The sequence below is a fragment of the Esox lucius genome, chromosome 14 (assembly GCF_011004845.1).
Source record: "Esox lucius isolate fEsoLuc1 chromosome 14, fEsoLuc1.pri, whole genome shotgun sequence".
Lineage (NCBI taxonomy): Eukaryota > Metazoa > Chordata > Actinopteri > Esociformes > Esocidae > Esox > Esox lucius.
The window spans coordinates 37,430,599-37,453,614 of NC_047582.1; the positions used below are offsets into that span (position 1 = coordinate 37,430,599).

At 42.2% G+C, this 23,016-nt stretch overlaps 1 protein-coding gene across 1 annotated transcript in view; it reads left to right on the plus strand.

Moving 5' to 3' along the window:
- Positions 1-23,016, plus strand: part of shank3b (SH3 and multiple ankyrin repeat domains 3b) — a 133,412-nt gene that overhangs the window by 106,137 nt on the left and 4,259 nt on the right. The window contains 4 exon segments of the mRNA XM_034296770.1: positions 4,998-5,103; positions 12,444-14,482; positions 18,233-18,435; positions 18,926-19,066. Of these exon segments, the coding sequence (XP_034152661.1) occupies positions 4,998-5,103; positions 12,444-14,482; positions 18,233-18,435; positions 18,926-19,066 (2,489 nt within the window).

The following is a 23,016-nucleotide window of genomic DNA, read 5'->3' on the forward strand; positions in this document are numbered from 1 at the left end:
ACTGAGCAGGGTGAAAGAACACAAGACAGCTGGTCCGGATGGAGTCCCCTGGTGTCTACACTGAGCAGAGTGAATCCACGCAAGGCAGCTGGTCCCGATGGAGTCCCTGGGCATCTACACTGAGCAGGGTGAATCCACGCAAGACAGCTGGTCCTGATGGGCGTGTTCTCGGGCGTGCGCTCAGAACATGTGCTTGGCAGGTGGCTGAGGTCTTCACTGATGTTTTCAACTTGTCACTGGCCAAGGCGGCTGTCCCAACATGCTTTAAGACCACAACCATTGTGCCAGTGGCAAAGCAGTCGACTGGGTCTAGCCTGAATGACTTCTGACCCCACTCCCACAATTATGAAGTGCTTCTAAAGACTAGTTCGGGGCCACCTCAAGTCCTGCCTCCGCCCAACACTGGATCCCTACCAGTTTGCCTGCCAGTCGAACAGGTCTACAGAGGATGCAGTCTCCACAGCTTTCTCCACAGTTTTGCCCTGACTGGACAAAACCAACAGCTATGTGAGAATGCTATCCATTTACTTAAGCTCAGCATTCAACACAGTCATCCCCACTAGGCTGGTCAACAAACTCCATGACCAGGGGATCAGCCCCTCTCTCTGCAACTGGACTTTGGACTTCCTAACCAACAGTTCCCAGTCTGTCAGGTTAGACAACTTCACCTCCTCCTCCCTCCTGAACACTGGTGTTCCACAAGGCTATGTGCTGATCCTTCTCCTGTAACCCCTCTTCACCCACAACTGCGTTCCTGGACACAGTTCCAACACCATTGTTAAGTTTGCAAATGACAGCACAGTGGTAGGCCTGATCAGTGACAATGACGAGTCAGCCTACAGGGAGGAGGTCAAGCGCTTGGCAGAATGTTGCGCTGTCAACAACCTGGCCCTCAACGCAAAGAAAACCAAGGAGTTCATTGTGGATTACAGGAAGTCTATAAGCTGCAGTCACGCCCCACTTCTCATCGATGGCACTGAGGTGGACTATGTGTCCAGCTTCAAATTCTTGGGTGTCCACATCTCCGAGGACAACTTAGCCCTGGTCAAAAAGGCAGAGCAGCACCTGTACTTTTTGAGGAGGCTGAAGAAAGCCTCCTGTCGTCCAAGATCCTTGTGAACTTTTACCTCTGCACAATCAATAGCATTCTGCCACAGTGTGGTTTAGCAATTGCTCCGTTGCCAACCGGAAGGCCCTGCAACAGTTGGTGAAAACCAACATCACTGTTGCCCAGCTTCCTGCCATCGCAGACCTCCAGCGCAAGTGGTGTCTGCGCAGGGCGTGCAGGATCATCAGGGACCCTTCACACCCATGCCACACCAGCAGTCTCAGGAACAGTTTCTTCCCATCTACTTTAACCCTGCTGAACTATGTGACCCAGAGGACCCTGTGAACTCTGTCACCCATCACTAACCGTACCCCACCCCCGCCTCCTAGGGACCTTGTTGCACTACTCCCTATGTACTACTCTGACAGTGCCTTGCAAAGTCCGATAATGAATGTTTTCAGTTATTACAAGTACGTGTCTACATTGGAAACCTCACTGTTGCTATCCCTGCATTTCAGTTGCACATGTACCTTGCACTTTCAGTTTGCCTCTTTGCACATTTAGTTCTGCCAACATGCTTGTATTTTTACAGTTGTTACACACGCATGTCTACCTCAAAAAACCTCTTTGCTGCTATATCTGCATCCCGGTTGCACATGATACCTTACTCCTTCAATTTGCCTCGATTGCACTTCTGGAATATCATTAGAATAGCCATCTGTACCCGTACAACTATAATCCCACTTGTAACATACACTATTGTTGAAGTGCATGTTATGTTTAGTTTACAACAGACCATTTGTTTATCCATACACAGGAAGTCACATTCATTCAAAGCCCAACAGTAATCAACCAATGGGCTAACAGTGCAGGGATGTGTATTCCAGGTTGGGATGTCTATAAAGTAGAGGTATGACCGGAAGTTACTTTGAAATTGAATGAGAAGAGATGGAGTTTGTAAGACCGAGTATGAAGACCGAGTCTGTAACATCATGAACAATGAACTATCAAATTCTGCAATAAATAATTGAATTACTCTCTCCCTTGACGAACGGGTATGCAATCATTATTTCAACCACTATACGAAATGGCTGATTTCTAACACTATACTTAATACTTTTTCTGCCCTCCTCTACTTGCCTTAATTGCTACTTTTTTATTGCAATTTGTACTTCAATTGCCTTCATTGCACATCTATACCTTCCATTTGTAATATACTTAATACTTGTAATTACTTTTTCTGCCCTCTTCTATTTGCACTTCTGGTTAGATGCTAACTGCATTTTGTTGCACTGTGACAATAAAGTTGAATCTAATCTAATGACCAGTTTGTCGGTGGGTCAGTGATGATCTGGGGAGGCATATCCTTGGAGGTTTGCACAGACCTCTACATGCTAGCCAATGGTAGCCTGACTGCTGTTAGGTACTGGGATGAAATCCTCAGACCCATCGTCAGATCATACGCTGGTGCAGTGAGCCCTTGGTTCCTCCTGGTGCAGGGCAGTTTCTGGATGACGAAGGCATTGACGCCATTGACTGGCCCTCGTATCCCCCAGACCTGAATCCAATTGAGAACCTCTGGGAAGTTATGTATAGGTGCATCCAATGCCACCAAGTAGTGCCACAGACTGTCCAGGAGCTCACTGATACCCTGATCCAGGTCTGGGAGGAGATCTCCCAGGAAACCATCCAGTGTCTAATCAGGAGCATGCCCTTAAGTTGTGGGGAGGGCATACAGGCACGTGGGGGCCATACACCCTACTGAGTCACATTATGAGTTGCCGTAATGAAATTCATGCAATTTGGAACAGCCTGTGAAATTGTTTACTTTTGAGTATGAATCCAGCCCTCAATTGGTTGTTGATTTTGGTTACCTTTCACCAATGTTATGACACTTTGTTCTCAACAAATTACACAATGTACAGTAAAGATTTTGTTCTTTAATATATTTTCTTCATTGAGACTCAATGTGCTATTTTAGTGTTCCATTAATTGTTTGAGCAGTGTAGAACCACCTATTCCATACTTTTCTGTATTTATAATACATGATAGAAAATTGCATTAAAAATAACATTTTAAAAATTAGAAATAAATAGTATATAAACTGAATTAATAGGTCTGATACAGTTTTATTCATAATTGCATTTTCCAATGATCTTTCAATTGACAAATACCTGAGCTACAAAAATATAAATGAATCTCTCACCAGCAAAGTATGTATTTGAATTGATTTAAGGATATCCCCTTGAGGTGTAGCTTATCATTTCTCAATTGGACTAATAATGCCTTAATTTTCTAGAGAAAAATAATCAATAATGACAAAAGAATATATTTTCAATATTACCTTACTGCACTTTATGCCCCAGCTGTGTGGTGAGAGGGGCACAAAACCCCCTAAAGGAAGAGTGTCTGTTACAGGCCTCTGGTAGACATACTGACTCCCCTTGCAGACATTATTGATAATAGGCAGAAAGAATTGGGGAACCAAGACACGATTGTCTCTGCTGTGGTTAGGGTTAGTAATAAAGAACACATACCATGTCTCAGCAGTGTCAGTAATAAAGAACACATACCATGTCTCAGCAGTGTCAGTAATAAAGAACACATACCATGTCTCAGCAGTGTCAGTAATAAAGAACACATAACATGTCTCAGCAGTGTCAGTAATAAAGAACACATACCATGTCTCAGCAGTGTCAGTAATAAAGAACACATACCATGTCTCAGTTGTGTCAGTAATAAAGAACACATACCATGTCTCAGCAGTGTCAGTAATAAAGAACACATACCATGTCTCAGCAGTGTCAGTAATAAAGAACACATACCATGTCTCAGCAGTGTCAGTAATAAAGAACACATAACATGTCTCAGTTGTGTCAGTAATAAAGAACACATACCATGTCTCAGTTGTGTCAGTAATAAAGAACACATACCATGTCTCAGTTGTGTCAGTAATAAAGAACACATACCATGTCTCAGTTGTGTCAGTAATAAAGAACACATAACATGTCTCAGTTGTGTCAGTAATAAAGAACACATACCATGTCTCAGCAGTGTCAGTAATAAAGAACACATACCATGTCTCAGTTGTGTCAGTAATAAAGAACACATACCATGTCTCAGTTGTGTCAGTAATAAAGAACACATACCATGTCTCAGTTGTGTCAGTAATAAAGAACACATACCATGTCTCAGTTGTGTCAGTAATAAAGAACACATACCATGTCTCAGTTGTGTCAGTAATAAAGAACACATACCATGTCTCAGTTGTGTCAGACTACGGGTAAGGCTTTTTGTGTAGACTAATTTAGCAAATTTAGCATTTTATTTTATAGACCTTTTCTGCAAATTGTTCTTTAAATGCTTAGCACTTGATTTTCCTGTAGCGTAGGGGTGATTAAAATGATTTATTTATGCATATACTTTGAATAATAAGCTTATAATACAGCCCAACCTATTCAATTGTATGGATTTTATTTAAAATGCAAAGCCTACAATATCTAGCCTTTTTTAAATATTTTGAAATGGTCGCATTTTCATGTTATTTATTAAAATAGGCCATAGGCTTCAGTCAAATTATAAGTTTCAATTTTTTAATAATTTTAAAACATATGGTCAGCATACATAGTCAAAACATTTATGTTTTTGATTTAAATGGTGACTGTAAAAAGAGAATGAATGGAGTGAATTGGAGTGGCAGTTTAATTCCTGTGAGCTAAGTGATTTTTTTGGAGTGTTCAGGAAAGGCGCAACAACGTTACGATGAGTGGTATTTCTGGAAGTTCAACTCTGCTCACATACTCTGTTCACCATTAAACATTTCCAAAATGACCGGGCTAAACATCCCATGGAAATTTGACAGAAAATCAGCAAAAAAGATTCCCCATGTACCCAAAAGATTCTGATCTTGTAATCACAATAAATCTGTCTCTCTGTGTGTGTGTTGCAGTCTCTGTTTGAACGTCAGGGCCTGCCTGTTCCACAGGGAGTTTCCTTTGGCCTGGAGAAAGCCACCATGCAACTGCCCAGAGGAATGTCCCGGACCAAGTCTTTTGGTAAGACAATAACCCTACAATAGGGTGATATCAATTATCCACAAAATACTAGTTAAAACCCAATGATTAACCAATACTTACCCTAGCCCAATAATGATCCAAATACTAACCCTAGCCCAATAATGATCCAAATACTAACCCTAGCCCAATAATGATCCAAATACTAATCCTAGCCCAATAATCATCCAAAACCGATTTAACAAAATGTCTGATGTTTTATTTACCTTTGTTTTATGGTAAAACGAGAAATAAAAGTATGCTTAAGATAAGCTAGCTTGAACCACATCTCAGTGAGAATATAACCTGATTCTAGCAGCCTTTTGTCTGCTGCCAATTTGCAAACCACCAGTAAAAGATTGTGAAGCTGATGACAAAAACACTGCATATAACCCATATAGCTGTGGAGATTTGCCTCATCAAAACCAATAGTCTAACATTACAATGCACATTATTTAAAATCCCAAAAAAGTTCAGCTATGCAAGCTTTACATTTTTCATATTTTCCGAATTTTCAGGAGCTGTCAGTAACTCATTCAGTCATCTGTCTGTTCGGTCTGATATGTGGTACGTAATTACTAACCTAGATATCTGACAATAGTTGAGGTGAGGTCAACATGGACACAGACATGGGTTATTGCAGTATGAAGTAGCTGATGGGTTGTCACTCATCAAAAACATTAACCAAAAAGAACATAATGCATGATGTTTGGTACTATACTAAGAGCAATAGAAAACACTTTGACCAAAACATGGTTGTTGTGTGTCTGTTGCCATTTTGCAACCTTATCTAATTTTGGGGTGTCTTTGTCTGTGAGGGAAGTGTGTGTAACCATGAAAGGATCATACTGGTGTCAGCCAAAATGTACATTTCTATGTGTCTGTTTGCGAATGTATGTGTAAGTGAAACACATTGTTGCACCCTACTGTGTGTGTGTATGTGTGTTGTAAGTGTGTTTGTGTGAGTCTTTGAGTAGTTTTGTTGTGTCTGGGCACAATGTATGCAAGGGGGTTATAGCCTAGAGGGTGTGTGTGTTCCTTGATGTTCTAGTTTGCTGCATGTAATTAATATGATTTAGTATTTTTATTTTATTAAGACCTGTTCTAAGATATGTATGCTCTGAAATTAACATGGATTATCTTTAAATATTGTTTAAATCTGGTGCTGATAGGGAAAATCCTAAAAGTAAGGAATTTGAAAGAAAGCACGGTGACAGGGATCAACCTATCTTAACCTGTTGGCAGTGAATCTGGTGAGAACTTTGTACATTGCAATGACTTACACAGCTTCTTGACACTCCCATTCAAGTCACTGCCAGAGGTAAAGAAGTACAACAACTCTATTTTAGTTGCTCTGAGCCTTGTATGTAAAGAGAATCAATACTATGAAGACCATAGACTTAGTCAAACATCAGTCTGAGGAGGATCAGCCAGGGCTGGATATAAAGTTTATTTATATAGCACAATTCATACAATGTGCTTTAAAAATTTAAAAATACAATGGCATAAAAACAACATCACAATAATAAAACATAGAATAAAAACAGGATAAAACATTGGAAGCTATGAAAACTGTAAGGCTAACAGGATTGTTAAGTTAAGTGCTCAGTCATAGGCGTGTGAAAAGAAGTGTTTTTAACCTGGATTTAAAAATGGATACGTTTGCAGCAAGTCTACATCTTCTGGTAGTTTATTCCAGTTTTGTGCCGCATAACTGCTAAATGCAGCTGTTTAGTTTGGACATTTAAGTTTATCATCGCCCCTGGCATTACTGTAGATGACTTCAATTCCTGAAACTTTGAGTAGAATCTTTGAGTAGAATCACTTCCATTCTTGGCTTCCTGGTAGTGTTTAGCCATGGGATAATTCAGGTTTTCCAAGCGTATAGCACAGCGGTGTTCCATCCTCTGTTGGTATCCCCTGTTGGCATCCTCTGTTGGCATCCTCTGTTGGCATCCCCTCTCTCTAAAGCATTGCTGCTGTGGAAGATGGAAAAGTGTTTGTAATTTATTATGAAAAGAGACTCAACAGTTGTTCATATAACAGTTGATTATTTCAGTTTAATTACATGGATCCACGGAAACAATAATTTTTACAATACAGAGTATAAGTACAGAGACCCACATAGTAGTGTGTGATGGTAATCTTATCAATTAGAACTCTTTCAGAAGGAAGTACAGAGACGAAATACTCTCGGCACAATTAACAGTTTATTAATTATTTATTTGCAAATAAGAGAGACGCGTCAACTGCTTACAAACATAATCGTCCGAGGAGTCTCTAACTCAATACATGCACAATCCGTATACAATACATAGAAAAAGGGGTGTAGTAAGTTGTTGCCCATCTGTCCTGTGTCAATAAAACACATGCCCTTTGTTCTATCACATGTCCTGGGCATTACACAAGGGACATGTTGTCTTCCCCCATCTGGGTAACTTTCTCAACCATTGAGGGAGACTTCATCTGGACAACCTACAGATAGGTAGATTTACGATTAACCCTGTAATCTACTGTTACCAATCAAGAATGCCCCTAAGACATATACCAGATCCCCTCTCCCACACTCATCTATTTATCTAAACAAGGGGACTCAGTCCTTTAATCATTAAGAATGCATCAGGTTTCAGAATTTCCACAACAATTGTTCAGATCATACATTATTTCTCCTCTTTATACCCCTCCTTGTCAGCCCCCAAAAATATTATCTCTTATGCTATAAGATACATACAAAAACAAATGATCATACTAATGGGAAAAAAAGTTAGAACCCTACAATGGCAACCATAGCTCTAGGTCAGAGTTAACAGACAGATCTGAGCTACCCCTAGTCTCTGTCCTGCCCAAACTGGGAGATACAGAGGAGACACAGTCAGCTTCACCTTGGAGCCCTCTGTAGTTGGGTCATAGAAAAGATGTTCATGATTTATACAAGTAAAAACTTCTCAGAGTCTGGTATAACAGTTGATTATTTCAAGTTTAAGTATGTGGATCCACAGGAACAATTGCTTTCACAAAACAGAGTATAAGTACAGAGACAAACAGAGTAGTGTCATAACAATTGTTCTGATTACACATTATTGCTTCTAGCTCTTTATACTCGTCTTTGTCAACCCCCATAATATAATCTCTAATGCTATGAGATACATACAAAACAAGTCGTCATACTAAAAGGAAAACAAGATAGAACCCTATACTGCCATGGCAACCATAGTTCTGGGTCATAGTTAACAGACCTCCTGATCTGAGCTACCCCCAGTCCATGTCCTACACATACGGAAGAAAACAGAGGAGACACAGGCAACTTTACCTTGGAGCCAACTGAACAGGGTTGTAAATATGATAGGTTTGAGGCCTTGTGCCTTGGTTGTGGCCATAATCACTTTTATGTACAGAGCATGCTGACCTAGGTCTTCTCCGATCCTGATTTTGCAGGTTTTCCCACTTAAAAAGCATTTAGAAGTCTGTAATTTTTATCATAGGTACTCTTCAACTGTGAGTGACGGAATCTAAAACCAAAAATCCAGCAATTACAGAGATCATACGTTTCCTATAGTTCTTGACCAGGTTTGCACACACTGCAGCAGGGATTTTGGCCCACTCCTCCATACAGACTTTCTATTGGGTTCAGGTCTGGAAACTGGCTAGGCCACTCCCGGACCTTGAGATCTTACGGAGCCACTCCTTAGTTGTCCTGGCTGTGTGTTTTGGGTCGTTGTCATGCTGGAAGACCCAGTCACGACCCATCTTCAATGCTCTTACTGAGGGAAGGAGGTTGTTGGCCAAGATCTCGCGCTACATGGCCCCATCCATCCTCCCCTCAATACGGTGCAGTCGTCCTGTCCCCTTTGCAGAAAAGCATCCCCAAAGAATTATGTTTCCACCTCCATGCTTCACAGTTGGGATGGTGTTCTTGGGGTTGTACTCATCCTTCTTCATCCAAACACAGCGAGTGGAGTTTAGACCAAAAAGCTCTATTTTTGTTTCATCAGACCACATGGCCTTCACCCATTCCTTCTCTGGATCATCCAGATGGTCATTGGCAAACTTCAGACGGGCCTGGACATGCGCTGGCTTGAGCAGGGGGACCTTGCGTGTGCTGCAGGATTTTAATCCATGACGGCGTAGTGTATTACTAATGGTTTTCTTTGAGACTGTGGTCCCAGCTCTCTTCAGGTCATTGACCAGGTTCTGCCGTGTAGTTCTGGGCTGTTCCCTCACCTTCCTCATGATCATTGATGCCCCATGAGGTGCGATCTTGCACAGAGCCCCAGATCGAGGGAGATTGACCATCATCTTGAACTTTTTCCATTTTCTAATAATTGTGCCAACAGTTGTTGCCTTCTCACCAAGCTGCTTGCCTATTATCCTGTAGCCCATCCCAGCCTTGTGCAGGTCTACACACAGCTCTGATATCCTTACACAGCTCTGAGAATATCTCTGAGAATACCGGAGTGATGTGCTCTGTTCTCTTGGTCCTGGTTAACATTTTAGCAGCTGCATTCTGAATGAGCTGCAGCTGTTTTACAGTCTTTTTGGGGAGTCCAGTTAAGAGGCCATTACAGTGGTCAACCCTACTAGAGATAAAAGCATGAATGAGCTTCTCTTAAACAAACCAGTGATACCACTTTGAGAAGGACACAGAGTTCTGCTGGGTGGACTGCTAGGATGCTCCATGCTCCGAACCCACAGTCCTACTATCATAGGCTCCAACCCCTTTGCCCTGCTACTATAGGGTCCACCCCCCCTGTCCAACTACTATAGGCTCTAAACCCTCTGTCCCAATACTATAGGGTCCAACCCCTCTGTTCCAATACTATAGGTTCCAACCCCTCTGTCCTGCTACTATAGGCTCCAGCCCGTCTGTCCCAATATTATATGCTCCAACCACTCTGCCCTGCTACTATAGGCTCCAACCCCTCTGTCCCAAGTTTCAGAAGAATGTTCTTCAATAAATACTGAAAATCTAGTGTTTATCTCAAAAACAAAGTGATGAATTTTGGTAGAGAAAGTTGCATATAATCCTAACACATGAATATAACAACCTTCGATAGTTAGCTCAGTATGTAATGCAAACATTATTTATTTTTTTAGTTGGTACCTACACCGATCAGCCATAACATAATGACCACCTGCCTAATATTGTGTAGGTCCCCCCTTTTCCGCCAAAACAGTCCTGACCCGTTGAGGTATCTGGCACCAAGAGCATATCCTTTAAGTCCTGTACGTTGCGAGGTGGGGCCTCCATGGATCAGACTTGTTTGTCCAACACATCCCACAGATGCCTGATTGAATTGAGATCTGGGGAATTTGGAGGACAAGTCAACACCTTGAACACATTGTTGTGTTCCTCAAATGATTCCTGAACCATTTTACATTTTTGGCATAGACGTTTTATCCTGCTGAAAGAGACCAATGCCATCAGGGAATACCGTTCCCATGAAAGGGTGCACATGGTCTGCAACAATGCTTAGGTGATACGTGTCAAAGTAACATCCACAAGAATGGCAGGACCCAGGGTTTCCCAGCAGAAAATTGCTCAAAGCATCACACTGCCTCCGCAGGCTTGCCTTCTTCCCATAGTACATCCTGGTGCCATGTGTTCTCCAGGTAAGCAATGCACAGGTACCCGGCCATCCACGTGATGTAGAAGAAAACGTGGTACATCAGGCCAGGCCACATTCTTCCATTGGTCTGTGGTCCAGTTTTGATGCTCACGTGCCCATTGTAGGCACTTTCAGCAGTGGACAGGGGTCAGCATGGGCACCCTGGCTGGTTTGTGGCTACGCAGCCCCATATGTAACAAACTGCGATACACTGTGTGTTCTGACACCTTTCTATCAATACCAGCATGACCTTTGTCAGCAATTTGAGCTACAGTAGCTCGTCTGTTGGATCAGACCAGCCTTCGCTCCCCACATGCATCAATGAGCCTTGGCCACCCATGACTAATTCCCTTTTCCTTCCTTGGAACACCTTTGATAGGTACTGACCACTGCAGACCAAGAACACCCCACAAGGGCTGCAGTTTTGGAGATGCTCTGACCCAGTCGTCTAGGCATCACAATTCGGCCCTTGACAATGTCGCTCAGATCCTTACACTTTTTTCCTGTTTCTAACATATCAACCTTGAGGACAACATTTTCACTTTCTGACAGGTGCCATGATAACGAGATTATCAGTGGTCATAATGTTATGGCTGATCGGTTTATGTAACGTAGGAATCAAGGAGATCAGATGCAATTGCAGGGGAACTGGTTTAATTTCAAAATATAGAAGATAAATAAAAGATTAACCCAATAAGGGTAAATGCAAAATAACTCAGACTGAAACCAAACCAAACTGAAGGAATTTGCACTAGCGAACTATGGGAACATCCTTACATATGGAAGGTTACCAAACAATACTCAACAAGGACTGACTGACAGACAATTAGGTGGTATATCTACCTGCAGTGATTGTGAATGGATGACATGTATGATTGATACATATCACACAGTGGAGTGTGATGAACTGTTATTGAGGAAAAGGTGGTGAATAGTAGGGGAGGATGAGCACTGCCACTCAGAGGAAGGCCAGAGAGGTGTTACAACCTATAACAATGTCAAATATCTTAAACAGTCTATAGTGAATTTGAATGTATTCAGACCCTTTATAGCCTAAAATGAATTAAATGAAAAATACTCAGCAATCTATGCACAATATCCCATATTGACCAAGCAAAAACAGATTTTTAGAACGTTTTGGAGATGTTTTTGAAAAGGAAACAAATATTCAGACCCATTCACTCCTTACTTTCTTAAAGCACCTTTGGCAGTAATTCCAGCCTTGAGTCTTCTTGGGTGTGATGCTACAAGCTTGGCTACTCCTCCCTGTCTTGCTGATCCTCTCATGCTCTCTCAAGTTGGATGGGTAATGTCGCTACACAGTTATTTTCTGGTTTCTTCAGAAGTATTTGATCGAGTTCAAGTCTGGGCTCTTGCTGGGCCACTCACAGAATTCTTCTGAAGCCATCAGGTCTAAAGTGTAGGGTAGGGAGGTTGGTCAAAGGTGCTATGGGATTTGCAAATGTCTGCACAAGATAATTGCAATGGGCAGTCCTCCTGGACCATCAGTAAATCCTTGGCTGTGGAATCACTCTCCAAGTGTGCATGGAATGTGTTCAGGTCCTCTGGCAGACAAGCAGATACTTCCCCCACACTGCTGATGTCCCTTTTGTATTCTGTAATATTGTTAACGTGTTGTGGAAGTATGGTTATAATAATATTACACTAATAAGAGAATGTTCAAAATGTTTTTCTCCCAGAATATTTAAAAAACAGACTATTAAACCCCTCCTACAGGTGCTCCAGAGGATGACAGGATCTCTGCTCTGATTGGAGAGCATCGGTTTCCTAGGAGCTCCTCAATGACTGACAGCTTCATCCCTCCTCCACCCCAGACCGCTCCTCCTCCACCCCCATCCCATTACTACCTTGACTCTGGTCCGCCCCCGGCTTTCTGCCCCCCACCGCCTCCACAGCGAGCAACAGACCAATCACGTTCTAGCTTCAAGCCTGGAGCAGAACCCAGGCTGCATGACGTCTGTGATTCGTCGGCCTCTCGAAGCCATGCAGAACGGCAGAGAAAAGCTCGCTCCATGATCATTCTACAGGACTCAGCTGTAACTGGCCATCAACCTGCAGAGCCAGCAACCATGGCTCCCCTTGCTCGACCTCCTGCTGGAGCTACAGCCCCCCTATCCCGGCCCAGCCCTGTCCCCAGTCCCCTCTCCCGAACCAGCCCAACTCCCAGCCCCAGTCCCCTCTCCAGAACTAGCCCTATCCCTAGCCCTAACCCTTCTGGGGAGCGCAGCAGCAACAGGAGGCGTGGCCGGCCAGTAGAAAACCCTTATGCCAATGTGGGCCAGCTGCCTGCCCCACCCAGTAAGCCTCAACGCCGCAAGTCTCCGCTGCTCAAACAGGTGCAGGTGGAGGAAGGGCCAAGTAGGGCAGAGCTTTACCAGCAACAGGTCCTCACTGAGCGTGCTCAAATACGCGTCACACCCCCTCAGGGCCGTAGGTCCTCCTTCTTCCTGTCTGTCGAGGGAGGGGGTTCAGAGGCCCCGCCCATCCTACTGACCCAGTCCCACTCTGTAGACGACCTGGGGGAGCTGCCACCCCCCATCCCTGTACTCTCCCCCTCCTCTTCCCCTCACTCCACATTCCTCCACCCATTGACAGGTAAGCCGCTAGACCCCTCCTCCCCCCTTGCTCTAGCCCTGGCTGCTCGTGAACGTGCTCTCACTGCCCGCACACCTAGCCCAGAACCGCGGCCCAAACACACACACTCACCTAGCCCAGAACCGCGGCCCAAACACACACACTCACCTAGCCCTGAACCGCGGCCCAAACACACACACTCACCTAGCCCTGAATTGCGTCCCAAACAAACACACTCACCTAGCACAGAACTGCGTCCCAAACACACACACTCTCCTAGTCCTGAATCCAGGCCTAAACGCACTCCTCCCCTGACTAGCCCTGAACCCAGACACAAGCGTATTACCCCACCCTTATTTCTTGATGGGCAGTTAGAGCGACCTGTTGTTGAGCGGCCAGATATTGAAGGTGGAGTCACATCTCCTGCTGGGCCCTCTCCTGAGCGTTGGCAAGCTATGCCTCTCCCTGCTATCAGTCAGGTGACCATCAATGTAACGAATGACAACCAGCCAGCGGGACGAGGTCTGGGAGAAGAGCTGATTGAAGCGCTGCATGGCCAATTACAGCGGAGAAGGAGTCTGACAGTTGGAAGCTCAGAGGAGGAAGGCGGGCCTTATACACAGACCCAGACCCAATCAGAGAGGAGGAAGAGTCTAGATGGTGGGCCTTACACAGTGACCCTGCCCCCTGCACTGTTGTCATCCAGTGATGAGGAGACAAGGGAGGAGCTTCGTAAGATTGGTCTGGTGTCTCCTCCACTGGCATTTGTAACGCCCCCCTCCCCCACTCAGCCCCCCTCCTCCCTTAGCTTGTCACCGCGGAGGCCCCAGGCCGGTGAAGGGGTGGGAGGATGTGAGTCAGCTCCAGACTCAGGGGTGGAGGAGGGGGACCCTCACATAGAGAGCACTTCATCTCCCAGCAGCACACCAGCTCCCAGCCTGCCACCAACCCTTCCCTCTCCAGAGCACCCCCAGCCCCGCCCTTCCACCCCCACCACACCTACCACCCCCACCTCCACAGCCTCTTCAACCCAGGAGCCCCAGGCTCTGAAGCCCAGACTGCGTTCTCCCCTGGGTCGTGGTCGCTCTGCTCTCAGGGATCCTCTACTTAAACAGTCTTCAGACAGTGAGCTGCTTCCATCTGGCAGTGGACCTGGGCGCCCACCTCGTTACCTTTTCCAGGTAACCCTGACCCCTAATTTACCTCAATCCCTCTTTGACATTTTCTTTTTTTAAAAGGTTGGAATCCGCATAAAATCACCATCCCCCACTCCCTGCATAGCCATAACCCACCTTCTCTTTTTGACAGTTTTAGTCAACTTTACCAAAAACATATAAAAATTTGAAACATGTCATGTACATAAGTATTCAGACCTTTTTCTCAGTACTTTGTTGAAACCCCTTTGGCAGCACGGCTTTAACCCTTCTATCACCTTTCTGAACAAATCTGTAGTACAATAATGGAATTTATACAGTAGAGGAATGTATATATTATAGGCTGTATATTGTACAGAATGAAAATATTAGCATATCTATATAGTAGATACTGTATATTTAACATACTGGGAATATTGGAGACTATGTAGAGTAAAGATTGTTAATAATAAAGCCTATTTATTGTAGAGCCTGTATATGTGAGACACTGTTTTAATTAGAGACTTAATATAGTAGAGACTGTATATTTAAGAGACTGTTTAAAATAGAGACTGTGTGTGAATCTGAAGTTGTAATAATACCTTGAAACCTATGATATTTACTTATCTAGTATTTTTTGTTGATTATTGATTATCTAATGAGGCAAATTCATGTTAGGGTTAGGGTAAAGGTTTAGGGTAAGGGTTAATGTCAGGATTAGGATAAAGGTGAAGTTTGACTAAGGGCTAGGGTTAGTGAATAGATAGTTAAAATGTTATCTGTAGAGCTCCCACAGACAACCTTTTGGGACTCAAATTAAATTATTACCGAACACAATTTTGTCCCCCTGGTACTAAATCCTATTGCGTTTTGATTGACTGCCACTACTAAACCCTAGAATATATAATGTATATTGCTTTTAATAAACCCTTTTACTATGTTGTGGACTGTAACGACAAATCCGTTTCCAAAAAAGGCCCCATCCTTTTTTCATTATATGTGTTGCCCTTGGGGTCCATTTTTAAGAATCACAATATCTCCTTTCATTGCTTTGGCGACGATGTACAAATTTACATGCCGATAAAAACAACATCTAAAGACTCTGTACAGCCTGTCTTAGACTGCTTAAAGGATATCAAAATCCGGTTGGCGCTTAACTTTCTTACTTTAAATGAAAGTAAGACAGAGATTCTTATGTGTGGACGGGGTAACTTGCTGGGTGATCCTCTTGGTACCCTAGGCCCTCTAGCCTCTTATAGTAGACCGTTTGTTAATAATCTCGGTGTTATCTTTGATAGCTCCTTCAAACTCGATAAGCAAACAAGTCTACTAGTGAAATGTAGCTTCTTTCAGCTAAGACTTTTTGCAAAGGTTAAGGTCTATCTTCCACTGAGAGAATTTGAGAAAATTATCCATAAATGTATTACATCTCAGCTGGATTACTCTAATTCTTGTACCTGGGGGTAGATCAGAAAACCCCAAATTGGCTCCAGTTAGTACAAAATGTCGCTACTCAACTTTTATCCAGTATAAGAAAACGGGAGCACATAACATCAATTCTGGCCTCTCTCCATTGGTTTCCTGTTCGTTTCAGGATAGATTTTAAGATTTGAATGCTTCTCTTTAGGGTTTTAAATGGATTGGCCCCTTTATGTCTGTCTGAACTTTTATAACGCCATTCTCCAGCCCGAGCAGTGAGGTTAGCTAACAAGTTACTTCTAGTTGTCCCAAAAGCCAGGCTAAAAACTAGAGGGGAATGAGCTTTCACAGTGGGTGGTCCCATCTTCTGGAATAGCCTACCACTGCATATTCAAAATGCCCAGGCAATACACATTTTTAACTCATTGCTAATGTCGCACCTTTTTACTCTGGCTTTTAATCTTAGCTAAGTTGGCATTCATTGTCTGTGCTGCTATTTTGTCTGTGTCTTATGTGTATCTATGTAATTTATTACCTGTAAATTACATATATTTTGTAAACTTTGATATTTTGTCCTGTACAGCACTTCGGTCAACAACAATTGTTTTAAATGTGCTTTATAAATAAAGTTGACATTGACACTGACATTGATAATATCATTAAAAGATTCAGAGAATCTGGAAAAATCTCTGCACGCAAGGGAAATAGCCAAAAAACAATATTGGATGGCCATGATTTTCAGGCTCTCAGGCAGCAATGCATTAATAACAGATACTATTCTTTAGCGGACATCACTGCATGGGCTTATCAAGACATCTAAAAACCAACGTCTGTGAACACAGTATGTTGCTGCATCCACAAATGCATGGTAAAGCTCTACCATGCAAAGAAGAATGCTTATACATACAAAATCCAGAAAAGCTGCTGCCTTCTCCCGGTTACAAGCTCATTTAAGAACGGACTGAAACAAAATGGAAAACTGTCCTGTAGTCTTATAAATCAAAATTTGAAATTATTTTTGAAAATCATGGACGGCACGTCCTCCATGCTAAAGAGGAGAGGGACCATCCGGTTTGTTATCAGCTCACAGTTCATAAACCATCATCTGTGATGGCATGGGGGTGCATTAGTGCACATGGCATGGATGAATTGCACATCTGTGAAGGCATTATTCAGCATGACAATGGCAAACCATATTCTGCACACATTACAACAGGCGCCCGGAGAATAAACGGTTTTTCTTTGCAAACATTAAAGCAGTGACTCGCTCTAATAGATTCATGCTGTACAACATCGGCAAATATGACCCTTCCTTATACAGGAAGCAGCTCAGGTTCTAATCCAGTCACTTTTCATCTCCCGTCTGGACTATTGCAACACTTGGTTGGGCTCCCCGCTTGTGCCATCAAGCCCCTGCAACTTATCTAGAATGCTGAAGCCAGCCTTGTGTTCAACCTTCCCAAAATCTCCCATGTCACTCGTCTCCTCCGCAAGTTCCATTGGTGTTTGCCTATGGTAAAGCAAAGGGAACGGCACCTCCCTACCCGCAGGCTATGCTTAAACCCTACAACCCTTCCTGTTCACTCCGATCTGCCACTTCATGTCTTTTGGCCCCAACCCTCACGGGTGGGCAGCTCCTGCCCTGCCAAGGCAAAACTCTTCTCTGTCTTGGCACATCAATGGTGGAACAAACTTCCCCTTGAAGCCAGGACAGTAGAATCCCTGCAAGTCTTCCAAATGCGCCTGAAAACCTATCTCTTTGATGAGTATTAACTAGTATCTTAAATTTGTTTCTCTGGCACTGACTTTGCCAACTAATGGCCTGCGATGAAAGAAAGTGTACTTATTATGATTGTCAGATTTTGGGTTTTCAAGTCACCTTAAGAGGAATACACTTATTGTAAGTCACTCTGGATAAGAGTGTCTGCTAAATGACTTCAGTGTTAATGTTAAATGCTGTAAATGTGTGCAGGTGCTGAACTGGCCTGCCTGCATTATGAAATGAAAAATACGACAATGAAGACCCCAAACTGTTGAGCAGCGCAAATCCTATATCAGACAAGAATGGGAATTTATTTCACTTTCAAAACTACACCAGTTGGTCTCCTCAGGTCCCAAACACTTGCAGTGTATTGTTAAAAGAAGAGGTGGTGCAAAACACTGGTAAACACACCCCTGTCCCAACTATTTTGAAATGTGTTGATAGCATCAAATTCAGAATGGGCATGTATTTTTCCAAAAGCAATAAAATTTCTTGGTGTCAACATTTGATATGTTGTCTTAATAAATATATTTTATTAACCCTAATATATTATGTTGCACTGTTACTACTAATCTCTTTTCCATTGGTCTTTATTCTTTTATTTTGTTGTGTTACAGAGGAGATCTAAACTTTGGGGGGAGGTCACCGAGTCCCGGCCCAGGCAGAGTAGCCCTGAGGAGGGCAGACCTGCAGCCGTGGGGGGTGGTGGGCTAGAGCTAGCCACACGACTCCAGCTACTCAGTAAAGACTCCCACTCCCTGGGAGAGGAGCCTGCAGCCCTGCTGGACCCTGGACGCAGATCCCCTGTAGGTGGTGCAAGGTAAACTAGATCAATGTATTCCACTGGGTAGATCTGATAGATTAATATATCCTACTGAATACAGTCACATTGTTAATATTTTACTAAACAATACAACTATCTTAACATACAGTTAGGTCCGGAAATACTTGGACCATTTTCATAATTTGGGCTCTGTACACCACCACAATGAATTTGAAATGAAACAACCAAGATGCAATGGAAGTATTCACCCCATTGGGCAGTATTTACCCCATTGGGCAGGGAAAGGTTCCAGTTTACACATTTGAAAGAAAAGTCTCTAATACAGGCACAGTTACTTTACCATTGGCCTCCAATGGTGAACCGATACAGACTGACTTTTACAGTTTGTCACATACAGACTTTTAGACTGTGACAAACAAGGTAGTCCATGTTGAAGTTTAAGGAATTACAAATATGTTTATTAAATGTCTAGCAAAATAAAATTGGTTAATTGATTGAAAATGTGTATAATTGAACAGATCAAATAAAAAAGGTGCCAGGAATGGGAGAGCCAGGAATGGGAATCAGGAAGTTTTATCTTCCAGTCAGTCCCAAACACAGGTGTAGCCAGTCACCTTAACATCCCAACAGCTCTGCCTGCCACCAATCTGCAGAAGAAAAGATACACGTAAGGGGGCAAATGAAGTGAGAGGGCCCTAACAAGTAGCTGACAATTTGTTTTGATAAAAACCCCACTGATAAAAATTTAAGGATCATTGATCAGGCTGTGAATCTGAAAATGAAGTGAATCATTAACATTGAATGATTAACATAAAACCATTCATGTCACTTAACAAGAAGTGATTTTCAGTGTTTTTTTTTATAAAATAAAAAACAGAACAGAATATCTGTGTACCATAATTATGTAAAATGTTAGATTTAGTCAGGGGTTTGGATGCATTTTCAGGCACTGCGTGTATACAATGGATATAAAAAGTATACACACTCCTATTAAAAAACCAGGTTCTTGTGATGTAAAAGAATGAAACAAAGATTAATCATGTCAGAACTTTTTCCACCTTTAATGTGACCTATAATGTGAACAATTCAATTGAAAAACAAACTGAAACCTTTGAGTCTGAAAAATTAAAAACTCACTATAACCTGGTTGGATAAATGTGCACAACCTTAAACTAATACTTTGTTGAAGCACTTTTTGATTTTATTACAGCACTCAGTCTTTTTGGGTAGGAGTCTATAAGCATGGCACATCTTGACGTGGCAATATTTACCCACTCTTCTTTGCAAAAGCGCTCTAAATCTGTCAGATTTCAAGCACATCTCCTGTGTACAGCCTTCTTCAGATCACCCCACAGATGTTCAATTGGATTCAGGTCTGGGCTATGGCTGGGCCATTCCAAAACGTTAATCTTCTTCTGGTGATTTGGATGTGTGCTTTGAGTCGTTGTTGTGCTGAAAGGTGAACTTTCTCTTGATCTTCAGCATTCTAACGGACGCCTGAAGGTTTTGTGCCAAAATTGCCAGGTATTTGGAACTGTTCATAATTCCCTCCACCCATACTAAGGCCCCGGTTCCAGCTGAAGAAAAACAGCCCCAAAGCATGATGCTGCCACCACTATGCTTCACTGTGGGTATGGTGTTCTTTGGGTGATGTGCAGTGTTGTTTTTGTTTCAACTATGGCCAAAAAGTTCAACCATGGTTTAATCAGACCAAAAAAAAAATTCCCACGTGCTTTTGGGGGACTTGATGTTTGTTTTTGCAAATTTCAGCCGGGCTTGGATGGTTTTTTTTTGTAAGAAAAGGCTTCCATCTTGCCACCCTACCCCAAAGCCTAGGGGTGGGCAATATTTCTCACTGGGTGACCACACCGAAAATGCCAGAGAGCATTGTGGGCCAGATAACTTTTTTAACCAACATGCCTAAAAAACACACAACATAGCTAACTCTGTTAACTTGCATATTATATTTATGCATATTTATTTTCCATGCAACACTGTTTTCATAATTTAACTTAATTTACTTTAACCTTTTCACTCATGAGTTTCAAATATTCCTTAACGACCCCCCAGCGTGAGATTTTTTGCACGTGAGTTCAGTACTAACTCAGCATTTGAACAGTCACCTTGCCAGGTAACACTACATACATTGCATTGCAAGCTTCTCTCGTTGACTCGAATTCAAAGAGCTGCAAAAGCTGGTTGATGTGTAACTGTAGCTAGCTAGCAAACGTCAGCTAACCGCTAGCAAACGTCAGCTAACCGCTAGCTAACAAAGCGTGACCTGTAATTCAGTGCAGTGAAAATGAACTATATAAAAAGCATTGCAGCGCCCACAACGGGTAACGTAACCTCTAGAAGGTTTTTATAATGGTTTTGATTGGTTGTCATCTCTTCCAGGAAATGTTAAGATGCTCTATAGTAGTCGCTAATATAATTTGTTTTTGTGTATTAGTGTTGGCTGTCTGTTGGTACATAAGTAACACTTCTTGTGTTGCTTGCTAACTGGTTAATATCATAGTATGGTCTTGAAACAATTACAATCATGAAATAAAGTTATAAACACTGTTTGAGCTAAATGTGAGTAAATAACAGCACTAGTAGTGCTAATGGTGCGTTCTTAACAATACGTTCTAATCACACCAGTATGATCGTACGCTTCAGGGACCACTCTAGCCTGATCACACTGGTGTGATCATATGCGTCAAAGTTTTTTTTGTTATTATGGCAGGCAAAGGCCTAAAAATTCCCTTTTTAGGGTTATTACTCAACAGAAATGTTGCGTACACATATTTGCCTAAAAACCCAACTCAACAGAGTAAGCTACATTACATAAGTTATAGTGTATAACAGTTAGATAGGTATAATAGGGCAGACATAAGTCTATGAAATCACTTCTGAAGATTTTCACTCAAAGCAAATGTTGGTATAATTGCCATCATCTAACTTCATACAGTATATTTTTTGTACTACATGCTTTTAATGACAGCAATTCCAGCAGCCCAGACCCAAGAAATCAACTTTTAGGGCTACTCACTCAATATGAACAGGAGAGCCTCATATGGGCGTTGACAAGTGAGGTGAAGTCAGGAGTAATTTCTGTTGAAGCAGTGTGTGGTACTGCTGCAAGATGTTCATCAGTGAGGCTGCATCTGCGCTTGGACTTGTTGAATTGTAGCCTCGGTGACAGTTTTTGTATTTCGCTGCCTGCTTGCTCTGGAAGTGCCTCTGCAAATTGTACTCTCTAAAAACTGTGACGTTAGCTTAACATATTCAGAAAGTTGCTTTACCTGCGATATCTGCAAATAAATATTTTCCTCTCAATAGTTTTTTAAATACCCTGCTTTCGTTATCAACTTTTCTTAGGCTCATTTCCAGAGATCGCTAGCCATCAATTGTGTATAGTACGTACAAATGATAACTTCCACGTGTGGAGTTTGGTGCTGGTCCCTATGCATCATAGCAACACAAATACCTCGTTTTAACTTAAAGGTATTTTAAACAGACCTTTTATACAGTATAATACAGTATAAAATGTTTGGATGTATCGCGGGCCGGATAGAATGACTCAATGGGCCAGATCCGGCCCAGGGGCCTTATCTTACCCAGGTCTGCCATAGCCCATTCATATGAAGAATACAGGAGATTGTTGTCACATGTAGCACCCACCCAGTACTTGCAAGAAATTCCTGCAGTTCCTTTAATGTTCCTGTTGGCCTCTTGGAAGCCTCCCTTACCAGTTTTCTTCTTGTCTTTTCATCAATTTTGGAGGCACATCCAGTTCTTGGCAAGGTCTCTGTTGTGCCATATTTTCTCCAATAAATGATGACTGTCTTCACTGTGTTCCATGGTATATCTAATGCTTTGGAAATTATTTTGTAACCTTCTCCTGACTGATATCGTTGAACAATGAGATCCCTCTGATGCTTTGGAAGCACTCTACGGACCATGGCTTTTGGTCTGAGATGCAACTAAGAAAATGTCAGGAAAATCCTACTAGAACAGCTGAACTTCTTGAACTATTTGTGATTAATCAGTCACTTTAAATGATGACAGGTGTGTCATGACTTCTATTTAACATGAGTTTGAATGTGATTGGTTAATTCTGAACACAGCCACATCTCCAGTTATAAGAAGGTGTGCACACTTATGCAACCAGGTTATTGTACGGTTTTTATTTTTCATTTTTCCCCCTCAAAGATTTCAGTTTTTGAATTGAATTGTTTACATTATAGGTCACATTAAAAGTGGAAAACGATCTGACATGATTAATCTTTGTGTCATTCTTTTACATCCCAAAAACCTGGCATTTTCAGAGGGGTGTATGGACTTTTTATATCCACTGTATAATACATTATTTAAATACAATATTGAATGCCATTTTTGCATATTCACTAATCCAAATTTGTATGAGAAGCTAGAACGGAACTAAGGTGAATAAATATCCTATGGTTAATTAACTTGCTAATTACAAAAGCATGATTCCCGGGGATCCAAAATGGGGTGGAAAGTTTTCATGCTGGGCATAACGAATAAGTTGGGTCATGCCCACGTAATGACGTTCTACATTCCAATCCATCAAAATTATCTTTCTGCTTGGATCTGTAATTTACAGAAAGG